This window comes from Sparus aurata, chromosome 22 (assembly GCF_900880675.1).
Source record: "Sparus aurata chromosome 22, fSpaAur1.1, whole genome shotgun sequence".
Classification (NCBI taxonomy): domain Eukaryota; kingdom Metazoa; phylum Chordata; class Actinopteri; order Spariformes; family Sparidae; genus Sparus; species Sparus aurata.
The window spans coordinates 7,622,049-7,644,559 of NC_044208.1; the positions used below are offsets into that span (position 1 = coordinate 7,622,049).

General features: G+C 40.1%; 3 protein-coding genes across 7 annotated transcripts in view; 2 read left to right on the forward strand and 1 right to left on the reverse strand.

The window, feature by feature from the left end:
* The first annotated feature begins 428 nt into the window (after nucleotides 1-428).
* On the forward strand, nucleotides 429-5,261 carry naa20 (N-alpha-acetyltransferase 20, NatB catalytic subunit). Its single transcript, XM_030404930.1, has 6 exons — nucleotides 429-564; nucleotides 1,085-1,109; nucleotides 1,362-1,452; nucleotides 2,214-2,349; nucleotides 2,682-2,827; nucleotides 4,924-5,261. The coding sequence occupies exons 1-6, from the start codon at nucleotides 512-514 to the stop codon at nucleotides 5,007-5,009; spliced, it is 537 nt and encodes a 178-aa protein (XP_030260790.1). The 5' UTR covers nucleotides 429-511; the 3' UTR covers nucleotides 5,010-5,261.
* On the reverse strand, nucleotides 4,554-12,548 carry crnkl1 (crooked neck pre-mRNA splicing factor 1). Of its 5 annotated transcripts, none has more exons than XM_030404926.1 (15): nucleotides 12,284-12,548; nucleotides 11,124-11,276; nucleotides 10,743-10,834; nucleotides 10,335-10,493; nucleotides 9,977-10,143; nucleotides 9,410-9,588; nucleotides 9,093-9,263; nucleotides 8,813-9,004; nucleotides 8,535-8,594; nucleotides 8,313-8,393; nucleotides 7,809-8,048; nucleotides 7,523-7,624; nucleotides 7,186-7,434; nucleotides 5,725-6,067; nucleotides 4,554-5,538 (listed from the first exon to the last, which is right to left on the reverse strand). In XM_030404926.1, exons 1-15 carry the CDS (start codon nucleotides 12,329-12,331, stop codon nucleotides 5,369-5,371), a joined length of 2,406 nt encoding a protein of 801 aa, XP_030260786.1. In that variant the 5' UTR covers nucleotides 12,332-12,548; the 3' UTR covers nucleotides 4,554-5,368. The 5 variants fall into 5 exon arrangements, with proteins under 5 accessions (XP_030260786.1, XP_030260785.1, XP_030260784.1 ...); XM_030404925.1 differs by having other exon boundaries at nucleotides 5,683-6,067; XM_030404924.1 differs by having other exon boundaries at nucleotides 4,554-5,646; nucleotides 5,683-6,067.
* cfap61 (cilia and flagella associated protein 61) overlaps nucleotides 12,483-22,511 on the forward strand; it is a 35,760-nt gene continuing 25,731 nt past the window's right edge. The window contains exons 1-14 of the mRNA XM_030404922.1: nucleotides 12,483-12,669; nucleotides 12,808-12,956; nucleotides 13,590-13,740; nucleotides 13,997-14,073; nucleotides 14,336-14,403; nucleotides 14,502-14,622; nucleotides 14,826-14,967; nucleotides 15,674-15,838; nucleotides 16,078-16,172; nucleotides 17,209-17,248; nucleotides 17,586-17,722; nucleotides 17,928-18,054; nucleotides 19,456-19,533; nucleotides 21,033-21,239. Coding sequence (XP_030260782.1) covers nucleotides 12,814-12,956; nucleotides 13,590-13,740; nucleotides 13,997-14,073; nucleotides 14,336-14,403; nucleotides 14,502-14,622; nucleotides 14,826-14,967; nucleotides 15,674-15,838; nucleotides 16,078-16,172; nucleotides 17,209-17,248; nucleotides 17,586-17,722; nucleotides 17,928-18,054; nucleotides 19,456-19,533; nucleotides 21,033-21,239 — 1,551 coding nt within the window. The 5' untranslated portion in view covers nucleotides 12,483-12,669; nucleotides 12,808-12,813. The remainder of the gene's footprint in view (nucleotides 12,670-12,807; nucleotides 12,957-13,589; nucleotides 13,741-13,996; nucleotides 14,074-14,335; nucleotides 14,404-14,501; nucleotides 14,623-14,825; nucleotides 14,968-15,673; nucleotides 15,839-16,077; nucleotides 16,173-17,208; nucleotides 17,249-17,585; nucleotides 17,723-17,927; nucleotides 18,055-19,455; nucleotides 19,534-21,032; nucleotides 21,240-22,511) is intronic.

The window sequence follows — 22,511 nt, forward strand, 5'->3', positions numbered from 1 at the left end:
ACCTGCAGATACCTGTGACCCCTCCTACAGTATCACCTGATGGACTGAACCAGTGTCAGTTTACCTGACTCCCCCCAGGGAGGCTTTATTTGGGACTTAGTGTTTCAACTCTTAGGGTGTTTAAACTGTTTACACAGAGGAAAATGTACTTGTTTCATTATCTGTGGTCTGTACCAAGACAGATTTATAATATCTGTACGTCTCTATTCCTGTGAAAACAGTTCACAGTAACGAGCAAACGGAGTCTGGTAAGAGGCATACCATTTAAATACTCAAGTCAACTCAAACTTAAGTACAGCCCTTCAGTAAAGTTACATTCTGCCTTTGCATAACACACGCCACCAAGTATAAATACACATTACACTTGAGATTGCGTTTTGTTCTCGACATTGATTTAATCTGTAGAACCTCCGCCCCAGCAGGGGGCGCTGCTGTTCTTCTTCTCGCGTTTTAAAGTAAGCGATGTCTCTTTCCCTCTGTGAGGTTAAAGGACACAGAGCAGCAAGCCAAGATGACAACATTGAGACCGTTCACCTGCGATGATTTATTCAAATTCAACAATATGTGAGTGAAATATCGTCAGTGTCAGCATACAGATACTATTCACGAGCCAGTCGTCTAGTGTTTATGTGGCAGAGACATGTGTACAGCCTGTGTTTGGGGTGCAGCTGCGTTAGCAGGCTAACCAGTGTGGCCACAGATGAAGGCTGGCTGGAGAGAATGCTGTGCCAAACTCCCTTTGAAAAAGTAGAGTATTAAGTTGTGCGAGGGCCATTGGCAATATGGATACTTATTAATCTTTGACTGGAAAAACCTGTGAATCCCTAGTATCTCCTTGAAATATCGGCACACATGTAATCAGCCAGCTGTCTGTCATTTCAGTGAAAGTTCAAATCTGTTTGCCGACTTAACCCGAGCTAGGTAGCTAGCTTACTTAGCATCTGTCTTTCTCTTAGCTAGGTAGCTAATGTTAGCGTCCATAAATAAAGCTGACGAGGGAAACATGTTACTCTCCGATTTAGTATGGTTTGTTTGTGTCTTCATAAAATGCATGAAACTAACGGATGTCTGTTTTGTCCAACAGCAACCTGGACCCATTGACAGAAACTGTATCCTTCAGCTGTCAATGTCAGCTAATCTGTCATTTATTTACATGTCATATGTTAATTTTATAAATATCACATCTCTCTTTCTCTTGGTCTGGAATATTTCAGCTTAATAATACTTACTTAAAACTCAGTGCATCTGATGGTCTGTAATTGGTGCTTACTGTTGAACTGTGTTTGATACTGCTGTTTCTAATATTAGGGTGTTTCATTACTAACTGCAGACTGTAGTTTTCTTTGACCTCTGACCTCCAGTATGGGATCCCATTTTACCTACAGTACCTGGCTCACTGGCCGGAGTACTTCATTGTTGCTGAGGCTCCTGGTGGTGAACTGATGGGCTACAGTAAGGTCTTCTGCTTTGCCAAATTTAAATATTTCATTGTTTTTATATGGTTGAGAAATGGTTACAAGAACATTTCCCTTTGGCACATTTACATAACAGCAATTTGTTTTGATCTTTTACAATACAAAAATACAGTTGAACAAACATTGTCATCACAGTGAAAATATAAGTTCCCCAAAAGGGAGAAGATGTCATTTAAATTGGAGAATTGTTGAAAAAGCACCTAATTTACAAATGACTGAAAGGACTGAAAAAAAAAGACAAAAGTTTGTAAATATTTCTGTCTCTCTGTTACCGCCTGCTGGTCAGTTGATATGATGACACATTAATCATAAAGAAAGTCAGAGTGTAAACACATACTGCTGCATCTTCATAACAATTACTATTTCATTCAAGTGTAAAACGTTTGTCATGCGTGAAGCTGTTTCATGGAGGACAGTTTGACACAGTAGAAAATGTCTAGGTAATCTTAACATAGAGATTTACACACTCTTAAAGCCTTTATCCTCTCATCTAAATTGTTATGTATGCAATGTGTGCATGTGTCGATCAGATTTTACAACACCAGGTTATGTTGTAAATTAAGGATTATATTCAAATTCACGCATATTGCCGGCCCTAAAAGCAAAACGACTAAAATTCACGACATTACAGCCACATATTTTCCTTCATCAGCACTTTTCTGTGTTTTAGTGTAGAAACTGTAGCTCTCTGTGAGGCTCGTGTGGCCCCCTGATCTCACCGTTGACTCTGTTTTTCAGTCATGGGGAAGGCGGAGGGATCTGTGGCTCGGGAGGAGTGGCACGGTCACGTCACAGCCCTTTCTGTTGCCCCCGAGTTCAGACGACTCGGCCTCGCCGCAAAACTCATGGAGATGCTGGAGGAAATCTCAGAGAGGTGTGTGATATCACAACAGGAACTGGACTGTATCATCTGCAGCACAGGCATGAACATGATGTAGAAATGAGATAAATGGAACATTGATAGTGGAGCCTGGCTGATAATCTACACAATGTTCATTCACATGATTCCCTTTATTTCTGAACACATTATGGGTTTTCATAGGTTGTTTGTAGCTTACAATTCCTTAGTTTTGATGTTTTTATTCTGAAAATCATCTCCAGACCAGAGAACTAGATGTCATTGCTGTCTGGCTCAGTGAACAGCTACTGACTTAAGTTATCGCCTCATAAAGTTGTCTTACTGTGACTTTTATTGCGATACTGCAGGAAGGGCGGATTCTTCGTCGATCTCTTCGTGCGCGTCTCCAACCAGGTGGCGGTGAACATGTACAAACGTCTCGGCTACAGCGTCTACAGGACGGTGATCGAGTATTACTCAGCCAGCAACGGAGAACCTGATGAAGACGCTTACGGTGAGAGCAGTACAAAACAGAAAGCTAGATATAAGTGACAACAATACAGGATATTTAATATATTCAGGTTTTGGGTCAAGGGGGGATTACTCAGCATATCAAATTTGTTCCTTTAAGAAAAACCTAAAGGGGCCACTCAGCTGTGTTTTTAAGTGTTGCAGTCGTTAATAAACGTCAAATTTTAGCTTATTTTCAAACCTTTTACTGAGTTTTATTTTTCTCAAATGACCTGAGTGTTAATGTAGCAAAATGTAAAGATAATTTTGACAGATGGTCTGCTGTTGTGGTGTGTTCAGGTTCAGGTGTGAGGCTCTGACACTTGACTTTTCTTCCAAACATCCAAAACTTGGCTGTCATTGACTGTAGTTTTCACAGTAAGCCAAGACAGAGAAGAGCTTGATTGTAGCTGTGTCTCACCAGCAGATATTATACAATATGAAAACTACAAACTGTCCCAGAAGAGGGATGCTGCCTTGTAGACGGGTGATGTGTATAAGTTAATGGATAATATATCATATGCATACAATTTCGTGGTCTTTCTTAGCCAGCACATTTAGCTAGATGTATTAAAAAAAAGTAGTGTGGATATAGTCTATATTAGTTTGTTGCATAAAGTACAGCAAGTAAAAAAAAGTTGAGTTTAAATATTCAGCATTTAAAGGGCCAGTCCACTCAAATTGCAAGACATTTTTCTGATTTACCTTTGGTAGGATCAATCTTGCAGATAGTTTGGTTTTACTTGCAGAGGATACAAGACGTCAGTCTGAGCTTTCTGCTGAGCTAACACAGTAGAGGCTCATGGAGTTGATACCATAAACTTCCAACACTTTCCCTATAAAGCCTGACCCATCAAAACATTGTCAGAAAATTCTAATTTTTTGGAACTGAGATGTTTATAAAACCTTTTAACGAAATCAGTTCAAAAATGTTTTCTATATCATTTTGTTTATGAGATATTTTTTGTATCACATTTGATACATTGGGCGTTTTTGGCAACTTTTTGCTCACAACAATGTTGATTTTAGATACAAATCTAATTGTGCAAATAACATTTTGAAAATATAGAACATCTTAGGCAGTTTCTCTCATTGTTTTTTTATACATAAAACTTTTCACAACCTTTTTCTTTCACTTTGTGGTCGGCACAAGAACAGTTTCGGTCCTTGTTCAGGCAAAGATGCACCTTACACCTTCACAGTAGGCATGTGAGAGGTGATTACTGGTGCAGTGCATGCAAAATAGTGTGTGGTTGTATTGTGGTAGGCTTAATGTTGATTACATTACAAAAATGTGACATGACCATTCAGGGATAAATACCTGCACTATCAAATTTGATACACACATTTTTAACACAGTTTAACTGTAATATAAAGAATGAATCATGGAGTAATTATGCATTGATTCAATACAGAACATATTTACTAGATTTTCCTGCCAAAAAGTGTGAGAATGATTTAATGACAGCGGCCATTTTGGATAAGCCAAAAAAAGTCCTTCCACTGCCTGCAGTGGAATGATTATTCACTAGTGGGCAGAATACATGTATCAGGTAATATACAACAGGTTTTTAAGGAAAGTATTGATTATGTTGACAAGATAGAGGTCTCAGAAACTTGCGTATCAAATATGATACAAATGGTCAAATAGGGTTAAGAACTTGTATTGAAGGTCTCAGTAAAAACATTTAGCGGTTTTAACAGGGATGTGTTCTGCAAAGACGAGCAGCTTTTGGGGTTTATCTTTTATTTTAAAAGCGTTGAGAAGATGTTTCATAAGCAAACTGTGCTGAACATTTATTTGTCTTAGTAACACAAAGCAGCAGAGGGCGCTGTTACTCCACACAAGTCAAACAGTCAAATGAAATTCTTTGCCTCTTCCCACTCGATGTAAATCATAAGGTCGAGGAATGATGTGAAAAATTAATAAAAACAACCGCAGCGCTCAGACAATTCAACTGCATTAACACTACGGTTGCAAGGAATAGAGAATTCAAACAGCTGTTATGGCCATTCTACTCAGTTAAGAACCTTGACAAGCAAAAGAAACTTAAGCCAAGGTTTTAAAATCTGACAGTTTGTCTTGTGTGCTTGTTGCAGATATGAGGAAAGCTCTGTCCAGAGACACAGAGAAGAAGTCGATCATCCCGCTGCCTCATCCTGTCAGACCAGAAGACATCGAATAACAGTAGACGGTGGCTCTCTGCATCCTCATAATCATGTTACATTGTACATAAACTGACACCATTTCTCACTGCTTTTTCGTCGGAGAGCCACTGATTGTACAAAGTTTATATCCATGAACAGTCGGATTCAGTTTCATTCCTGTAAATTTTCAATCAACATTTAATTGAGAAAGAAGACAACAGGCGAGTCTGACTTGATGTTTGTATAATGGCACAAAACATGGTCACACAATAAAGACTGTTCGCTCATGAGCACATTTTGTTGTTTGTGGTATAAAACAGATCAGTAGAAAAATCGGTCCAGGATGAACGTCGCTCCTCTCGTTTCTCTGAGCGGGGAAACTCTTCCAAACATGAGTCTAATCTTCATCATCTTCATCTCCGCTCCGGCTTCGTTTCTCCGCATCTTCATCTCTGCTCCGGCTTCGTTTCTCCTCTTTCTCTGCATCTTCATCTCTGCTCCGGCTTCGTTTCTCCGCATCTTCATCTCTGCTCCGGCTTCGTTTCTCCTCTTTCTCTGCATCTTCATCTCTGCTCCGGCTTCGTTTCTCCGCATCTTCATCTCTGCTCCGGCTTCGTTTCTCCTCTTTCTCTGCATCTTCATCTCCGCTCCGGCTTCGTTTCTCCGCATCTTCATCTCTGCTCCGGCTTCGTTTCTCCTCTGCATCTTCATCTCTGCTCCGGCTTCGTTTCTCCTCTTTCTCTGCATCTTCATCTCTGCTCCGGCTTCGTTTCTCCTCCGTCTCTCCATCTTCATCACTACTGTCACTCTCGCTGCTGGTGCTGCTGACGTCATCGTCTCGATCATCGTACGTTGCCTCCCGTTCTGTTTCGGTGGCAGTGTTTCTGTCGGAGCCGTTTTCAGGAGGAGCTACAGGCTCGTCAGAGGGCGAGGACGTCCCTTCAACCATTGGAGCGTTTTCTGCATCCTCCTCTGTCGGTTCCACTACCTGCTGCCTCTTCCACATCTTCGCCATGGCCAGCAGTTTGAGGTTGGGCTGGTTGGCTGCGTCTTCTGGAAAGATGTAGTCGTAGTACTCCTCCCAGCCTGCGTCCGACTGAGAAAACAAGAACAGTTTAATACCTGGGATTGGTTGCAACTAGGAATTATTCTCAAATTTGTTCCTCTCTTTTTTTATTCAATTACTCAATGTGTCGAACTAGTTAAGAACAGGCTAGTGTACAAAGATAAAACACAGAAAAGTGACAAATGCTCATATTTGAGAAGCAGAAAGTTTTTTGCTTCGCTAAATAGCTTAATGTTGAACTGACTGATCAAGCTTGAGTTCAGTTTAATATTAAGTTAATTCAAAAACATTTAGGGCAGTTTTCTCAAATCAAATGTGTTTAATTGACATGGCATTATAGAATAGTGCCAAAATATTCTAGATGCAAGATTAATTTATTTTATCACTTCACAGGGTTGTGAAACTAGATGAATTTTGCTGCTCCGATAAAAAATGATTAGTATTTTTTTTTTAATATTGGAGTGTGGAGGAAGAGTTAACGAGTCTCAGCCTGAGGAAAGAAGAAGCTTCTAAAATCTAATTATTCCCCCATCAGATCAATCCAAGATTTTATATTCACACATTCAGTCTTGGAAAAACCTTTGTCTCTTGGATTAGAAAATGTTATGTTAAATCCTCTACCTTCTACATTCATGATCACTTTAGAGACATTTGGTGCTGTAAAGTCATGAGTAGATCAGAGTCATTTCTATTTTATTTATTTGACCTTTGTTTTTTCTTAAACAAGTGATTAAGAGGTTAATACATGAGGAGAAGAGGTGTAAATGTATCCACTGGAGCTGTGAACTCAAACTCATCAAAAATACAATTATTTTATCTAATCTGTCATTAACTTATGCACAGGAAAAAAAGAAAATCTGTCTAAATTTGAGAGGGTTGAACAAGTGAAAACTGGACATTTTGCCCTGAAGACTGTCTTATTTATCAAAATAAGTTACTGTTAATCAGCTTATACGTGTCAGGACTGACTGGAACTTATTTTTCTACGCTGTACAAGCTTAACAGCTCAAGGTCTAAGATAAAAACAAAATGCCAACAGTACTTGCAAAGAACAGGACCTTCACTGTAAATGTCTTTCTGCTGTCTGCTATCTTCAGTTTCACATCATAATGCTGTGTTATAAACCAGTTCTTCTGTTGAGCTCTTACCCCGTCCTCGGCCGTCAGCTTCCTCCTCTTCTTCACCTTCTCCGGTAGCAGTTTCCTCACTCTCTCCATCGTGCTGTCGGATCCGAACTCCTTCTCGAAGTCGCTCCAGGACTCGAGCAGCATCAGTCGCTCCTCCTTCTCCTCGCAGTTCCTCAGGCTCTTGTTGGCCTCCTCGAAGATCTGCCGGCATTTCTGCAGTCTGTCGGGGCTGTCGATGGACAGCTCGAACTTGGCGTAGCTGATCCAGACCTGCACGAGAGGAAGTTTTTAGCATTTTGCAGCATTTTGTCCCCCCCATATAGTAAAGGAACACCGAAAGCTAAAATGTTGTTCTCACCTTGACGTGCTGCGTGCGCTGCAGCAGCCTTTTGTAAAGGTTTCTGGTGTTTCCATACTCCTCCTGCTCAATCTCAAAGTCAATGTAGGACTTCCACAGCACCTGAAAAGATAACAGACACACCAGCTTAATACATTTTAATCATAAAGTGAAGGTGAAGTGCAGGATTTTTTTTTTGATGTCCTTTAACAAAGGAATGGAAATGACTAAGAAAGAATGGAGGCAATGCAGTAGTATTTCCTTAGTCAATAATAGATGGTTATATGAACAAACATGCAATCAATACCTCTGGCATGTCGAGTCGCGGTTGTCCGATGGCGAGCTCGAAGATGCCGCGGGCTCTCTCTGTGTCTCCCAGGATCGTCTCCAGCTCAGCAAACTTGATCCAGGTGGTGCAGTTCTCCGGACTGAACTCCAGGTATTTCTCGTACAGCTTTCTGCAGCGGTCGAACTCACGTAGCTGCAGCTCCAGCTCGATGTAGCCCTTCAGAAGCTTGTTTTTCGGACATTTACCGATAGCTGTACCCTGAGAGGAGAAAAAAAGGGTGGAAACACAGGTCAAACTGATGTTGTTTGGAGTAAGTGTCAAGTTCAAGTTTCTTAGATATCGAGGAAACTCATACCTGTTTAAGCACCTTAGCAAGTAAAATTCAAGCACTAACTGAAAAATGTCCATCACATTTAAATTCCAACTTTAAAGTTACTTTCTTTATTTTACCTGCTGTCCATTAATTTCAATGTCAATAAATGTACTTTTCTTTTAAAACCCATCAGTTCTGTTGAATCTTACCATGACCCTTCTGGCTCCCTGCAGGTTCTTCTGCCGGATCTCAAACTGAGCGTAAAGCAGCCACATCTTTGCAAATGTGAACTGAAATGAAAGACACACATTTATCACAATCTGAGTACCAGTTCCCATCATCTTTTCTGATTTATGATATATAATTATCAGAGAAACAACAGAGAGTCAGGACTCATTCTAACAAAATGAAAAATCAAACATCTTAATTACCTTTTTATGTGGGATGAGATCCAGACTTGCCTGATAGACCTGCCTGGTTCTCTCAGGATCCTGAACAAACAATAATAAAAGTTTATTCAACAAATTTAACAGAGCTTATTGTTGATGTAGTATCTGTTTTTCATTATGGTGGCATCTTAATCAATTTGAAATTAAGCTGATTGGTTGAGAGAATGACTGAGCAGATAAGTGAGGAATCGAATACTAATAGCTGGTCTTTAAAATAGGGGTTGTTGTTGATGATGATGAAGAAAAGTAAGCGAACTGACCTTGACCTCCAGCTCTTCATACAGAGCATAGTTGATCCACAGGTAGATGTATCGTTTCCAGTGTCTCTTCTCCTGGATGGGGGGCATGTTGGCGATGGCTCTCTCATAAACCTCTCTTACTGTGTCTGGGTCGGCATCATTCTCCACCAAACGAAGGTAATCAAACCAGGCGTCGTAGTTGTGTGGGTTTGCCTGATAGGAACAAATAATGACAGTGAGGAAGACAGGAAGTAATGTTTACCACCCACTGGTCACAGACTGTTTTGCTCCCATTAAATACCTTGACTTCCTCCTCATACTGGAACCTTCTCTTGCTGACGATGACATCCTCGATTCCTCTTCGGTCTCCAAACTTCTTCTCAAACATGGTGTAGTACTTGAAGAGCTCCTGTGCCTGGTGTTTAGGGATTCTGTCCAAGGCGTACTTATAGATCACCCGAACACGTTCAAACTGTAAAGGAAGGGAAATCATACAATCGAAGTCATTCAGCAAGCACAAAGAATATACAGATTTCCAACGACTCTCCAGCAGAACAAGATACTAAAGAACCGAGGACCTGTCTGTTACAGGTGATTTTTGTAGTGAGCTGCACAAACCTCTTTCTGTGTTTCCTCAAACTTTGCGAAGGCCACAAAGAGGTTTTCGTCAACATGGTCCTCCCCGAAGAACTCCACTGCCCTTTCGTACACCTTCCTGCCATGGGCGATGTATCCGTGCTTCTCTTCAAAACGAGCGTATTTGATCCAGTTCTTCACTTCGGGGTGAACCATGACGAGTGCAGAGGAGTTAAGGAGTTTTTATGACAAAATAAATATCATCTGAAGGTCACTAGATGTCATCTATTGATGTATCTGATCAGAGCAGACAAAATGAAACATGACTGGTATGAACTGGGGGTGCAAAAAATTATCATTATGAAAATTGTCATATCATATTGTGTTGGTAAATGCATTATACATTTTTCGTAATTTGTCGTGCTATTTTCTTTATGATATTCTATTGTACAGCACTTTGGTCAACCCTGGTTGTTTTAGCCATTAGCTGCAGCAATATAATGCAATGACAAACTTTATGTATTAACTTTGTTATTTGAAGGATTCATAAACAGTCACTTTTCCTGTTCAGTCCCAACAAAATGCATTAAAACACAAATAAAAGGATATATCGCTCATAAATGGTGCGGCCTTTGTCCACTTCCTTGTAGCGAAGCTCAAAATTGATGTAGGAGTGCCAGGCCTGCTCCTCAGGCTCCCACTCCATCCAGCGCTCAAACACCTGCCGACAGCCAGCCACGTTTCCCAGCATCTCCTCCATGTACGTGTACTTGTACCTTTAACAGGAAAAGCAATCAAATGTAAATAAAGTAGGTGGTAGATATTTGGATAGCCATGTCATTAAGTAATAATAGGCTACAGATACACACTAAAGTTTCCCCAACTGCGCTTTTCAGCACATAGAGAGTCAAGTGTTCAGCTTCCTGTATTTTCTGATGTGAGCAGCAAACATGAATTTCATTCATACCAGAACTGGTTGACTCGTGGGAGGATGGTGATGGCTCTGTCCCAGATGTTTCGGGCATGGTTCACCTGACGGCTCTTCATCTCCATCTCGGCATATTTCAGCCATAGAGTGATGTTGCGGTGATCGACATCCAGCGCTCGCTCGTAAATGGAACGAGCCCTGAAAAAAGAAGAGGCATCAATGAGCGGAGATCATCAGAGAAGATTCTGTTGTAACAGAAACTCTGTGTAAAACAGGCCAAATTTAGCAGCAATATAAGACCAGATTTCTTCTCCTTTCCCTTTTTGCCAAAATACTGACACCCTAAACATGACAAGGACTAAATGCAGCGTGATTCTGTGGTTCGACAGCACTGGCAGTTGTAACACTACTGACATTTTGCAATAAAACTGGCTTCAGGAACAGTACCTCTGGATCTCCTTCAGGCTTTCCTCCCATTGTGCGTATTTGATCCAGTTACTGATGACTGTTCGATTCTTTCTGATGTTGTCCTCAAACCCCTGAAAGAAAAGACAGTACAATTTAACGAAAAGTCTTAAAACAACAAAGTTGTCTTTCTGAAGGTTCATTTGTTTACGTTAAATGTTTTCTCTCATTTCATTCAAGTCACAGCATGAGAATTAGAGTGAATATGAATCTTGGAATATATGTATCACCTGATCACACAGCTCAGACTTTAAAATATGGTATATTATAATTAGAGAATTTCAGTTGTTTTGGACTCATTTCACACTGTACATTTACATCCAAACAAGCAGTCAGTGGAGATGATGACACATGAGCGCATACCTTTCTCTTCTTCAGTTTATAATCATTCAGCTCCTCTTCATCAGTGATCTTCTGTTTCGGTGGGGGCGGCAAAAGTTCGAGCTCCCTCTCTTTGGCTTCCCTCAGCAGCTGCTCAGCAGTGATCTGAACCTCTGCAGGAGCCTTATTCTTCACCTGAAATGCGAGAAAAAGTCATTTAACATGATGTTGCTCCAGTCCTGAGCATCATGTTTTAATGTTCTTCGTGTCTTACTGCTGAATTATTAAAAAAATGTTGTATCCCTTTATATAATGATCTCTTGCAATACGTTTTCAACACAAAACTGAGAAAAACAGAAAATGCTTCACTGGGTAAACTAGATGACTGTGTGTTTCAGTATCACAGCAGAGAAATAAAGATTTATTTCATAGTGGAGTGTACAACTGGTTCCATGTATATGAATATATGTTTACGTAGGAGTGGATGAAATTATGCTTGATTTTTTAGTACACAACTATATTCAGGTTCAACACCATGATCTATACAAACAGTTTATAGTATATTACCAACTATTAATAATATTTTCCTGTTCTGACTGCAAGACTTGACATGTGGGGAGCTTTAAATGTAATCTAAACTTGTGTTATTCGATCTTATTTCCACAACGAGTATGTATAAGGTGCCTTATGCGTCCATGTGGGCTTGGCACTTGTTTGTGCATGAAAGCTAACAGTTATTACTACAATTATTATCGCTGCTATGAAATGTTTAATATGGGAGCCAACTCAGCTTATCATGCTTAAATGCTAAATCTAAGCCTACCAGTTTGGCGCTTACACAAAACCGGGAATAACTAAAGCAATACAGGATTTAGAAAACACGTTTAGTTAACCTAAAAAAAAGCGCAGCCTGGTGGGGAAACACAATGTCCTCAGTTAGCTTATGTGTTAAAGTCAGTTTTGCTGCTTTTCGAGCTCATGTGGTTTCCGCCTTGCTAACATCAGTACCCTAAAATAACAGTTGAATGTATATTAATACCCGATTTTTAGATATGTAAGACCTAACCTTGTTTGAAAGCAAACACAAGCTGTATCTGGCGCTAGCTCGAGAAGTTTGCTCGATTCAACTTGAGCGCTAACTGTTAGCATTAGCTTAGCCGAAGTCAGCTCGTGGCTCAGGTAATTGAGTTTTGCCTTCTTACCTTCGCCACCTTCGGTATCCGCTGCTTGCCCGCCGCGGTGGACGCCATTTCGCCGGCAGGTTAACTCCAAATTTTACTAAACTTACTTGAAATATTTCGACAACAACAAAACAGTGAGAGAAACGTTTCGTTCACATCCACCGCCAGCCACCATGACAGTACCCAGCATGCCTTGCGTCAGTTCCCATGAACCCTGGTGTAGCGTTCTGTTACCATGGTTACAGAGTTTGGGGTTAGCTAGCTAGCTTATCCTGCGATGAAAAGTTTCAGTTTTACGGTAGTTAACGCTTACATTACTTATGAATTAGTTTACAATTTTTCATTTCAGACTAGAGTTATAGGACATTAAACGAATATAAGACTACTAGGAGATACATATTTTACAGGTAAGTAACTGTTGTCCTTGGTTCTGGCTAACATTTACACATTTAGCTAGATTATAATCTATCTGTTTCGTCGTTGTTATTGTTGTTGGTATTGTCCTGGCTGAAATGATACCGCCCGCTCTGTTAAAACCTGCCCAGGTGAAGATGAGGACCCTAACTTCACCCAGTGGTCAAGAGGAAGCTGTGACCGTCAGAAGGAGTGAATCAGCGGATGCTCAGGGGATTGACAGCCTCATCACCCCTTCGGCTCAGGCGGTTTTTGGAAGGGTCAACGTGATTCATCTGCTGTAAGACAAAACAGACAAAAGCCTACCTGTCAAACATCAGGGCATTTATCCTTTTTGCAGTCCATGAATTTAACAACCAGACAACTTACAACAGTAGCTGTATTCATCTATTTCGTCAATGTCAACTCACTTGAATATTTTACTCCTGATTGAACAAAAGGCTAATTTTTGCACCATGAATACATCATAACTTATTAATTCTCTTTCTTTTTTTAAAGGGACTGTGTACATTAATCAACCTTCACACAAATGTAAATGCAAGCTGAATGGCTAGTTATCATCAGCAGTCTCTTCACCTAATGTCACATTCAGTTACACCTGTTGTACTGGGTTACCACTACTCTGTACATATCAATTCACAGGGGTGAATTGGCTTATTATTAATTCTGTTTATGTTTTCTAGTATCATTCATTGATATTATATATTTACGGTATATGAAGGGTTGTTTTCACTAGTCGTCTGTGTAATAGCTGTGAAATCTTGCCTTGTGAGTGATCATATGACAAACAAACAGAACTATTTCCAGCATATTTTTGTAAAAAAAAAAAAAAAGTCACTGACAAAATGTTGTAATGTCATCCCAATATGATTATCTGCTTCCTGTTTCCTCTCTGCTCTCCGTCACCTTCCAGAGAGAAAGCCAATCTGGCCGTGACTCTGGCCAATGAAAAGGATGACATTGTGGCCCATGCTTCGTTCTTCGATCACCCTCTAGGAGACTTGGTGGATCCGGCTCACTGGGAACCTTTCCTGCAGAAACACTTCAGAGCTGAAAAATGCGCAGTCTGTATCAATCATAAATTCAGACAGCTGCTGATGTAGAGTTGTTTTTTAAGATTAATACTGTTTTTGCATGCTCACAGTTTTTGATTATAAAGTTGAATCTTTGGCCCCTACAGAACTAATCTGGCTGTATGCACATACTAACACTTTTTCACCATTTCAAATTGAAGTAAAGTTATTTTCAGATCAGGTGAGATAAAAGTATACTGACAGCTACACTGGCGGAAACTAAAGCTCATTTTTCTTCCCTCGGCAGCCTTTGAACACACTCTACCTCCACCTTTTTGTGGCACAGCCGAATTTCGTCACAGCAAGTGTAAAGGAAATAATGAGGTATGCAATACAAGGGCAATTTGGTTCAGTTTAATTTACGAATATAGCCTTACATGTCAATTAATTTGATGTGTGTGTGGTATAGCAGTTATAGACAGCTGGACTGTAAAAAAAAAAAATCAACATGATAAAGGGTTCAACTCCAACATGTCGTGATTATTTTAAATGTGGGTTACTCTAGGGTACTTTGGTGGAAGCAGTAACGTTGTAATGCAATGTCTGCCAAATTACAACCCCCTTGCTGTTGTTATTCTTTTTGCAGGGCTGTCTTTAATGCAGTCGGAGAGCTTGAATACATCTGCCTGGTCAGCCCAAACATTGGTGTTTTAGGTGATGATCATTTTAAATGTAAATGTAAATTCATTTACCAGTTATTCAAAAAGTAACCTTGAATACAGTTGTGAGTCTTATGATTGTTGTTTGTCCAGAGCCAGCTCTAAAGGAGGTGTTTGAGCCGTTGAACCGCCTGACTGACCCTGGACCTCAGTGTTCAGCATTCATCTGCCGAAGACAAAAGCTCTGTCCAAGGCTTCATATCCGTCCAGCCAGGTGATTCCAGCTCTTACCGTCCCACAAACATAGAATCCACTTAGAAAACAATGACATTTTTTAAAATCTGCTGCATTAAGTGGAATTGTTAATAGATTGAGCAGTATCAGCAAGTAAGAGAGTCATTTGATTCATTGTAATTTTAAAAATATTTATTTGACAAGCTTTAACGCTTCGCCTACTCCTCTTTTTGTTCATTAAAGGGTTGAAGATCACGATGATATCATGCACTTATTTGCAGAGCAGACAAAACTACTACAAACTACAGACGTAGCGGATCAGTCGTACTTCCTGGCCGGGCTCATTGAGGCCCAGAATGAGAAGAATTGCACCGCTGTGTGTGAGGTTTGTTCCAACTTCAATTTTAGTTTAAGTAGACAAACCATTTTACAAAAACATCCCTCCTGGTCGTCTGGTCTCGTGTGTGAGACGTGATTCGTTCATGGTCATTTCTGATCCTCTGCTCCGGTCCAAACATAATGTTGGAGCAGCTCAGTGATGATGCTTTGACTGATTGTCAGGGACCCTGCTGGGGTCTGTTCCCTCGGGACCTGGAAGACGACAGATCTTCTCTCCCCTCCCCGCCAGTCGGGCTGACATGTGTTCATTGCAGCATATGGCAGATACGAGCTGATACTTGGCCAAGACATGCTCTCACTGAACATATTGTGTCCAGACATCTGAAGCATTTTGGGCTTTTTGTCTGAATATGTTCGGCACTCACAGAACAAACAGTCAAACATTGCCCCTGAGGATTGGGCTGTTCACTCCGCTCACTTCAACTTTTTGTCAAACTACAGAATATGTCATTTTAGTATTTTTGGTGTTATATTCCTATCTGGCTTTATGTGTCCTAATCACTGTTATAGTCCAAGCATGAGAATCAATACCTGTTAGGAAGCTTTGTGCCGAAGCGGAAGTGGAAATTTCTGTCTCACATTCTGAATAGGGTAAAAAGCTGCTGTGTTATAGACATACTGTATATTACATTCAGAGTGAAATATAAGTATGAGTATATGTATTGATGTCTGTGTGTTCCTGTTTTCCACAGAGTGACGGTGTGGTAGTTGGCTTCATCAGCGTCAGCTCTGATGTTGATTTAAAACAGCTGCACAGCTTCGAGTTGAGCGAGTTTGATGGTTTGTACAAACAAATAAAACACGATGAAGCCGCTGCTCAGCCTGCCTCAAGTAAAGTCGAAGAAGATTCACAGCAGGTAATTTAACTGTACCGCTGTAAAATGCACCAAACTCACATTACAGATAAATAGAGACACAATGAAGCTTACACTCACAAGTAGGAAGCATCTCAGTGGTGTCTCCCTGCTGGACTTTTTGAATTAATGCAATTAAAGTCATGATTATGATATAAACATTAAAATATAAACATTTAAACTCACTTTTTTGGTTGTTATGTCTTTCTTGTTGGCATGTTGTCACTCTCCCCTCTATGCAGGAGAAGACACTGTCGAATGGAGCAGGACAATTTTCAGAGAACTCCAACGCTTTCTGTATTCAGTTCTTTGCTATTGACAAGAGTTATGAAACGAGGTAAGGTCAGGACGAGGTCTTGGTGCCAGTATTAACGAGCGAGCTTTCAGTGCCTCATATATGAGGCTAGAAAAGTGATCGTAAATATTGGCAGTGCGATAAAATTAGATGAGATAAAATTAGGCATTGAAGGCTAAGACTGAAGTCTAAACTGGAAAGGAAAACAGTGGCATTGAAATGTTTGTGTTTGAAAAAATTATATTGGCACTGAAACAAATCTTTGGGACTGGAAAAACCAATGAACATAAAGCAATTAAACACAGACATAAAAAAAATTGTTTTGTCATATTTTGATATTTCTTTTCTATTTCAATGAGTTTTTTCAAATGACAGATTGTCAGATTGTTTTCCTTATATTTGTCTTTTTTCAATAAAGCCTTCTCAGTGGTTTTCATGTAAAATGTGAAAAAAACGCCAGACAGAAACAGTCTTACAGTCTCTTTGCGCTGAGAGTTCCGTGTGAACTAATGCAAATATTTCAATGCCAGTGTTCCCATTTTCAATTCAGATTTTTCCACTCTTTGTTTTCAGTGCCAAATTTCCTTCTTCACTTCTAGCTAAAATCCATTAAATAAAAGTTAGATACCAGAAGAAGGTTTGAAAACCTGGAAATATATTTCAAAAAGTATTCCACATTTCAAATGTAAATATTTTTTCAGTTAGAAATGGATTTCTGAGGCGTTGCTGATGGCAGCTGTCCAGAGTTGCATCAGTCATATGCTGTGTTAAAGCAGGGAGAGTGACTGTTAGTTGGCTCCCGCTGAGCTCCTCTCACCACCGCCTTACCTCCCAGCTGTTACTGAATATGAAGTCGAGGCGCTTCCTGCCGAGAGTGAGCATGTTATTAATGAGAGCTGCACCTAAAGTGACAGCGAGGCAGAGCTGAAAGCGAGAAGTTGAGCTGGAAGCGGCGGGCAGATTGGTCGGCCAGTTGTTCCGCCACACTGATCACCAGATTTGATTCTGCAGTTGGCACAGACATTTTTTCACTTAACTTCCCCTCCCTCATCTTTCGTCTTCTCTCCTTCTCTTACAGATCAGCGGATCTTATTCCATATGTATTCAAACTCTTTCCTGTGAGTATCATATTTACACATGACATTTAAATCCGTTGACTCATGTTCTCCACTAGAAAAGTTGCATATGTTAATGAGCTGCACAAACAGACGGATTAAATAAGACAAAGATAAGTGTCACTGCGCAAGAGATTGAATAAACTCTCTTTTGTCCCTGGAATGATAATCTGTGCCGGATTTGTGCTGGGTACAGAAATATGTTTCAGTCTGTAATTGTAAACACTGGATTCCTTTACACATAAAGAGGGATAAGATAACAGCAAACACTTTAAAAAGTTAACTTTTTAAGGAAATATTTTGCTCAGTGAAGTGTGTGTGTCTCGTGTCTGCCTGCCAGAACCTGGACTTCTGCATCATCACTGTCCCGATGCTGTCCCCTGAGTTCCTGTTGCTGCAGAACTTCCTCAGGGTGCCACACCGCATCACCAGCTTGCTGCCGTATGAACTCTACATATTCCCCCGCACCGGGCTCAGGTGGGTCATCTTAGTTAGTTTTTGTCTACTTCTCATAGGCAGCATCGGAACATCACTGTGCCTGCCAGGTTAGCAAGTTTGCCACTTTAATATTTTTCATTGTTCATGGAGGAGGCCTCTGCACATCTGCTCCACCTTTAAATGTAAATGACGTGTACAGACGAGTGACCCTCTGCTCATGATAACGGTGTGGTTGTCCCAGCAGGAGTGTGAAGGTGAGGCCGGCTGTGGCTGCAGACCGGCTGGCTGTCTATGATCTGGTGTTGGGTCTGAGTCTGGAGGAGTCCCTGCTGCAGGACCTGGACTGCTTCTATGAGACATGCAGCGACCTGGTCAGTCAGCACAGACACCAACACACCACCTTCAGTTACTCAAGCACTGTTGATTTCATTCTTGTGTTTCCCTCAGACTGCAGGCTGCAGTAACGATGCTGATGCAAGCCTGCTTTTCCACAGTGATCAATTGTAACCATGTATCCAACACAAAGACACTTTCCCTCCGGCTTTGTAACTTTCTTAATCCTATATTTGTCCGTGCCACTGTTAGATAGATACCAAAACTCAGAAGAGAGAAACACTGAGTTGATTAAAATGTTGTTACAATCAACAGTCTGAGCTCACAGCAATTCGGTTAATAAATAGCAGCCAGTGCTGTTTGTTAATTTTCCCTTAGGTTGTGCCTCTCAGGCTACAGGCTGTCCTATTGAACACTGTAGACTCTGCTCAGGGCTAAAATACTCCCGAAGTAACAAATATTTATTCCACATGCTTATATTTTGAATTACATAATCTTCTAAATAGACACTAAAGTAGAACACTAAGATAAAGAGGACAGAGCTCTTTGTAGTAAAGATGTAAATACAATGTTATTATAAAGAATAATTTTATTTAAAGTAGGATTACTGCCTTTATAATACAGTAATATTTAAATATTAAACTCAGTAACCAATTTCACCATAATGTGTAATATGTTAGATTCATATAAATGTATCTTAATGCAGGAAGTAACGTTCACATAGTTTCTTTCCCATCTTCCTTAATTTTCTCTTTGGTTGAAGCACCTGAGACTTCCCTGGGCCCTCCACCTCTGAAACCAAACCTACACCGTGTTCCAACATTATTCCCTCCCGTCCCGTCTTTGACTACACCATGTATTCACCTTCTCATGTTGTTTACTTTTTTGCCCATCTTTATTCTTTATTTATGGCATTGCACTGTGCCACTACAACCAAACTACTACCAATTTTCTCCAGCCTGTAATACGGTCCATGTTTGTGGACCCCAGGAAGACGAGCTGCCTGAGGGCACAATTAAAGGGGGGTCCTCACAAATACACAACTGGAAGTCATTTTAATTAGTATAAACAGTAAGTAGACAAAATATCAAGTTTGAAATTCTAACTGTGCCCCCGTTAACTTGTAAAACGAAACAATGATTGTTTTGGACAGTCAAGTATAACTAGGGCCGGTGACGATGATTGTCTTGGAATAACGAGGAATATCGCACGTATGCCAGGGAACAGATTGGTGAGAATTCAGCTGAACGGATTTTCCTCTCTGACTGACACCCCAGCTGTCACTGCTGCAGCTCCAAAACTGATAATTACTTCTCAAATGAGAATGCAGCCACTTCATGAGTATTCATGGCACCGGACTGATATGAGGAGGTTCAATATTCAGTTCAGTACACACATGTTAATTCACATGGATTTTGTGCTGTTGTGTTGTTTCTCAGGACGGGGTGCCGCTGCAGGCCTTCGTGGCCCAGGTGGACGGTCAGGTTGTGGGGATTCTGATCATGAGAGACGAGCAGGTAGGGGCAGTTTACACCTCGTCTTCCTCCGATGAACCTGACGGGGTTGGTGGATGCTTTCGGTCCTGTATCAATAAGTGCTTCATTGAAAATGTTTTACTTTCAAAACATTTCTTCACAGCACAATTACAGACATTATCATGAATATGGGTTGAATTAGGGGAATTGCAGGATCCACAGCTTTTTCAAGTATCCCCCTGATTCTGCTGAATTGATTAAAAACTATCTGCCTCCCCATTCCCCCAATCTTTATGGAGGTGCAGCACTAAATAACAGGGGTAATTAAAAAGTCCTTGAAGTAGTTTAAAAGATATATAATAAACATTGTTTGACATGACATAGTATATCACATATGATGAGTCCTTACTTGAGGACTGAAATGTCTGACAATTTAAAATATATATACAGATAGTGATGAAAAGATTTTTATGAAAATTCTTTTTATGAAACACTGCAACAATGAATTCCATTCAGAACATCCTTCTGGTTGTTTGAATATATTGAAATTATCAATCATCAATCATAATTTATCATTAATGCCAAACATCATGTAGTTTCCTAGATTTTCTCTTATACGATTTGTAAATTTTGTATATTTTGGACTGTTGAACAGATAAAACAGGCAACATAAGGATTGTGATTTTTCACTCAAGCCAATCAAAAATAATTAAAAGGGCCGCACAATATGGTAAAGCAAAAAAAATAGTAGTGATTTATTTTTTGTATCCTCATTATCATGACATTATTATCCTCGCAATTTTAATAACATTCTGATTACTTGTGCAGCTCCACATTCTTACATTCCATCCAGAATAGTTGTATGGTTGTTGAAATGTATTGAAATCTTCAACAACAAATGTTCATAATTTGTTAAGTCTGTTATCAACTTGACATACCAAACAATATGATCATTTCAGATTTTCTCTGTTTTACATGATAAGTCATATATATTTGAGTTTTGATTTTTTTAGGCAAAATAAGCAATTTTAAGATTAAGATTTTTGACATTTTATAGATAGAATATAGATTTTACGAAAAATCTATATAAATAATAAACTATTTATTAGTTCAAACCCTATTTTCACAACAAGAATAAAAGACGTCAATTAGAAAACCCCTTTCCTGTAATTCAGCCTGGAATATTTAGGACATTTGAAAACGATCTTGACTAGAGCTGGAAATAAGGAGAATGAAATGAAATGAAATAAATGTTTTGACATGTTTGTCTGCTCAACACAAGACTGAAGAGAAGTCTGCTGACAAGGGAAGTAAATTCCTTCTACTTTCTTCTTTTAATGATTTTTCAATAAAGAAATGATGTTGCAAAAAACTTGAACAGGTTCATATAATTAAAATGTTTCAATGCAACAAGAAGCAGCAGCTTTTCTTTGTTATTATTTTCATGGAACAGAAATTGATTCGCTTTGTTAAACCAAAGGAAATGTTTCTCTGTCTCGGAGTTTATCTACAGACTTGAATATCTAATCTGTCTTTGTCAGGACGTCGAGTACATTCGAGCCCACTACAACATCGAGAACTTCATCTACTTCAGCCATCACCGCTACGAGGAGCACGCTCAGATACGCCACTTTGTCCTCAACCCGTCCTTCCAGCACTTCAGCAAACACTTGTTTAAGGAAGTGCTCCGTCTGGCTCACAAATCCTGCCTGTACCACCGAATGTACCCCCCCGACTGCAGCCAGGAGGTGGGTGCACAGGGACCTTCAGGCCCTCACTGGCCCCTCATCATCACTGGGCCCCTTCCAGCCTCTGTGCATGTCTGCTCAGATACACATTGTCATTAGTGTAATGATCCTCAGTTCATACACTGCAAAAAATATCCTTCAGGACAAGTCATTCAAACGAAGTGGTGGCAATTTTCTAGTCGGCGAATTTCTTAACACAGATTGCAGTTGATTAAAAAAAAACAGGCAGGCGAGTCCTACATAACAGAAACTCATTCAGGGGTTGTTGTTTTTGTCGGCCTGTTACAGTCTACATTAATTATAAACTGCATTTTCTGTGCTGCAGGAGAAGCACAGTCTGACAATTAGTGTGCCTATCGTATACGTTTGAAAATCGCAAACCACACCGTTTTTCTCTCTTAGCTAAAAATACAGAAAACAAGAAGTTGTACAACATAGTCAATAAACCTGACTGAAACCATACTTCTACTCTTGGTGAAATTGTAAAGACATATTGGAAAAAAAAAGTTTAGTTCTGCCAAACCACGGCATTAAGCCTTGATGTTGAAAGGAACAGTTCGCCCAAAAATGTAAATTTAGTCATTACCCCCCCCCCTTCACAGCAAAACAGTGTTGCAGCGTTCTCTTAAACAACTGAAGTAGCTGGGGACTTGTATTAAAATATAAAAACGCACAAAAAACAAACATGAATTGGCTCCATACAGCCTGTTTGATTTAAATCAAATGTTTGAAAGCCAAACTTTCGGCTTAAAAAGCATGTAAGTAATGTTAGTTTTAGATCAGTTTGGGATCTCAAGGCTTCCAGAGACTAGTTTAACGCTGGATGAGCGGTATGGAGTTATGTTTCCATCTGCTCTAATTGTTTAGGAGAATGCTGCAGTGCTGTTTAGCTGTGAAGCTCCAGAAATGTTTTGTGGACTACGAAACTTCACCTGATTTTTTTCATCGGCATTGGGGGAGGAGTGAAGTCAGAATTTTTGGGTTAACTGTTCCTGTTGAATTTGCTCCCCTTTCCTTTTCCTATTTATTTAAGAGAAAAAAAACCTGCAGCATGTCAGATAATAGTAATAAATGATGAAAGCTGTCTCCTGTGGCTGTTGGATGCGTTCGTTCATGTAAAAATGTTGTAGCTTCAAACAGGTCATTTTGTGCAGCGTGTGGCCCTCAGCAGGCTGCCGTCCCCGGGGTCGGGGCAGCAGGTGCTGACAGTGCTGCCAGCTTCACCTCTCCACACCATAATAAGACATTTCCTCAACGTGTAGAGGCCTCCAC

What these genes read in the sequence shown, in the direction of transcription:
- naa20 (XM_030404930.1), top strand. Translation starts at nt 512, where the DNA reads ATGACAACATTGAGACCGTTCACCTGCGATGATTTATTCAAATTCAAC. An exon ending in TGGACCCATTGACAGAAACT is followed by an intron (nt 1,110 to 1,361) that starts GTATCCTTCAGC and finishes TCTGACCTCCAG; the next exon opens with TATGGGATCCCATTTTACCT. An exon ending in ACCTGATGAAGACGCTTACG is followed by an intron (nt 2,828 to 4,923) that starts GTGAGAGCAGTA and finishes TGCTTGTTGCAG; the next exon opens with ATATGAGGAAAGCTCTGTCC.
- crnkl1 (XM_030404923.1), bottom strand. Translation starts at nt 12,331, where the DNA reads ATGGCGTCCACCGCGGCGGGCAAGCAGCGGATACCGAAGGTGGCGAAG. An exon ending in ATAAACTGAAGAAGAGAAAG is followed by an intron (nt 10,835 to 11,123) that starts GTATGCGCTCAT and finishes CTTTTCTTTCAG; the next exon opens with GGGTTTGAGGACAACATCAG. An exon ending in TTGAGGAAACACAGAAAGAG is followed by an intron (nt 9,264 to 9,409) that starts GTTTGTGCAGCT and finishes CTTCCTTTACAG; the next exon opens with TTTGAACGTGTTCGGGTGAT.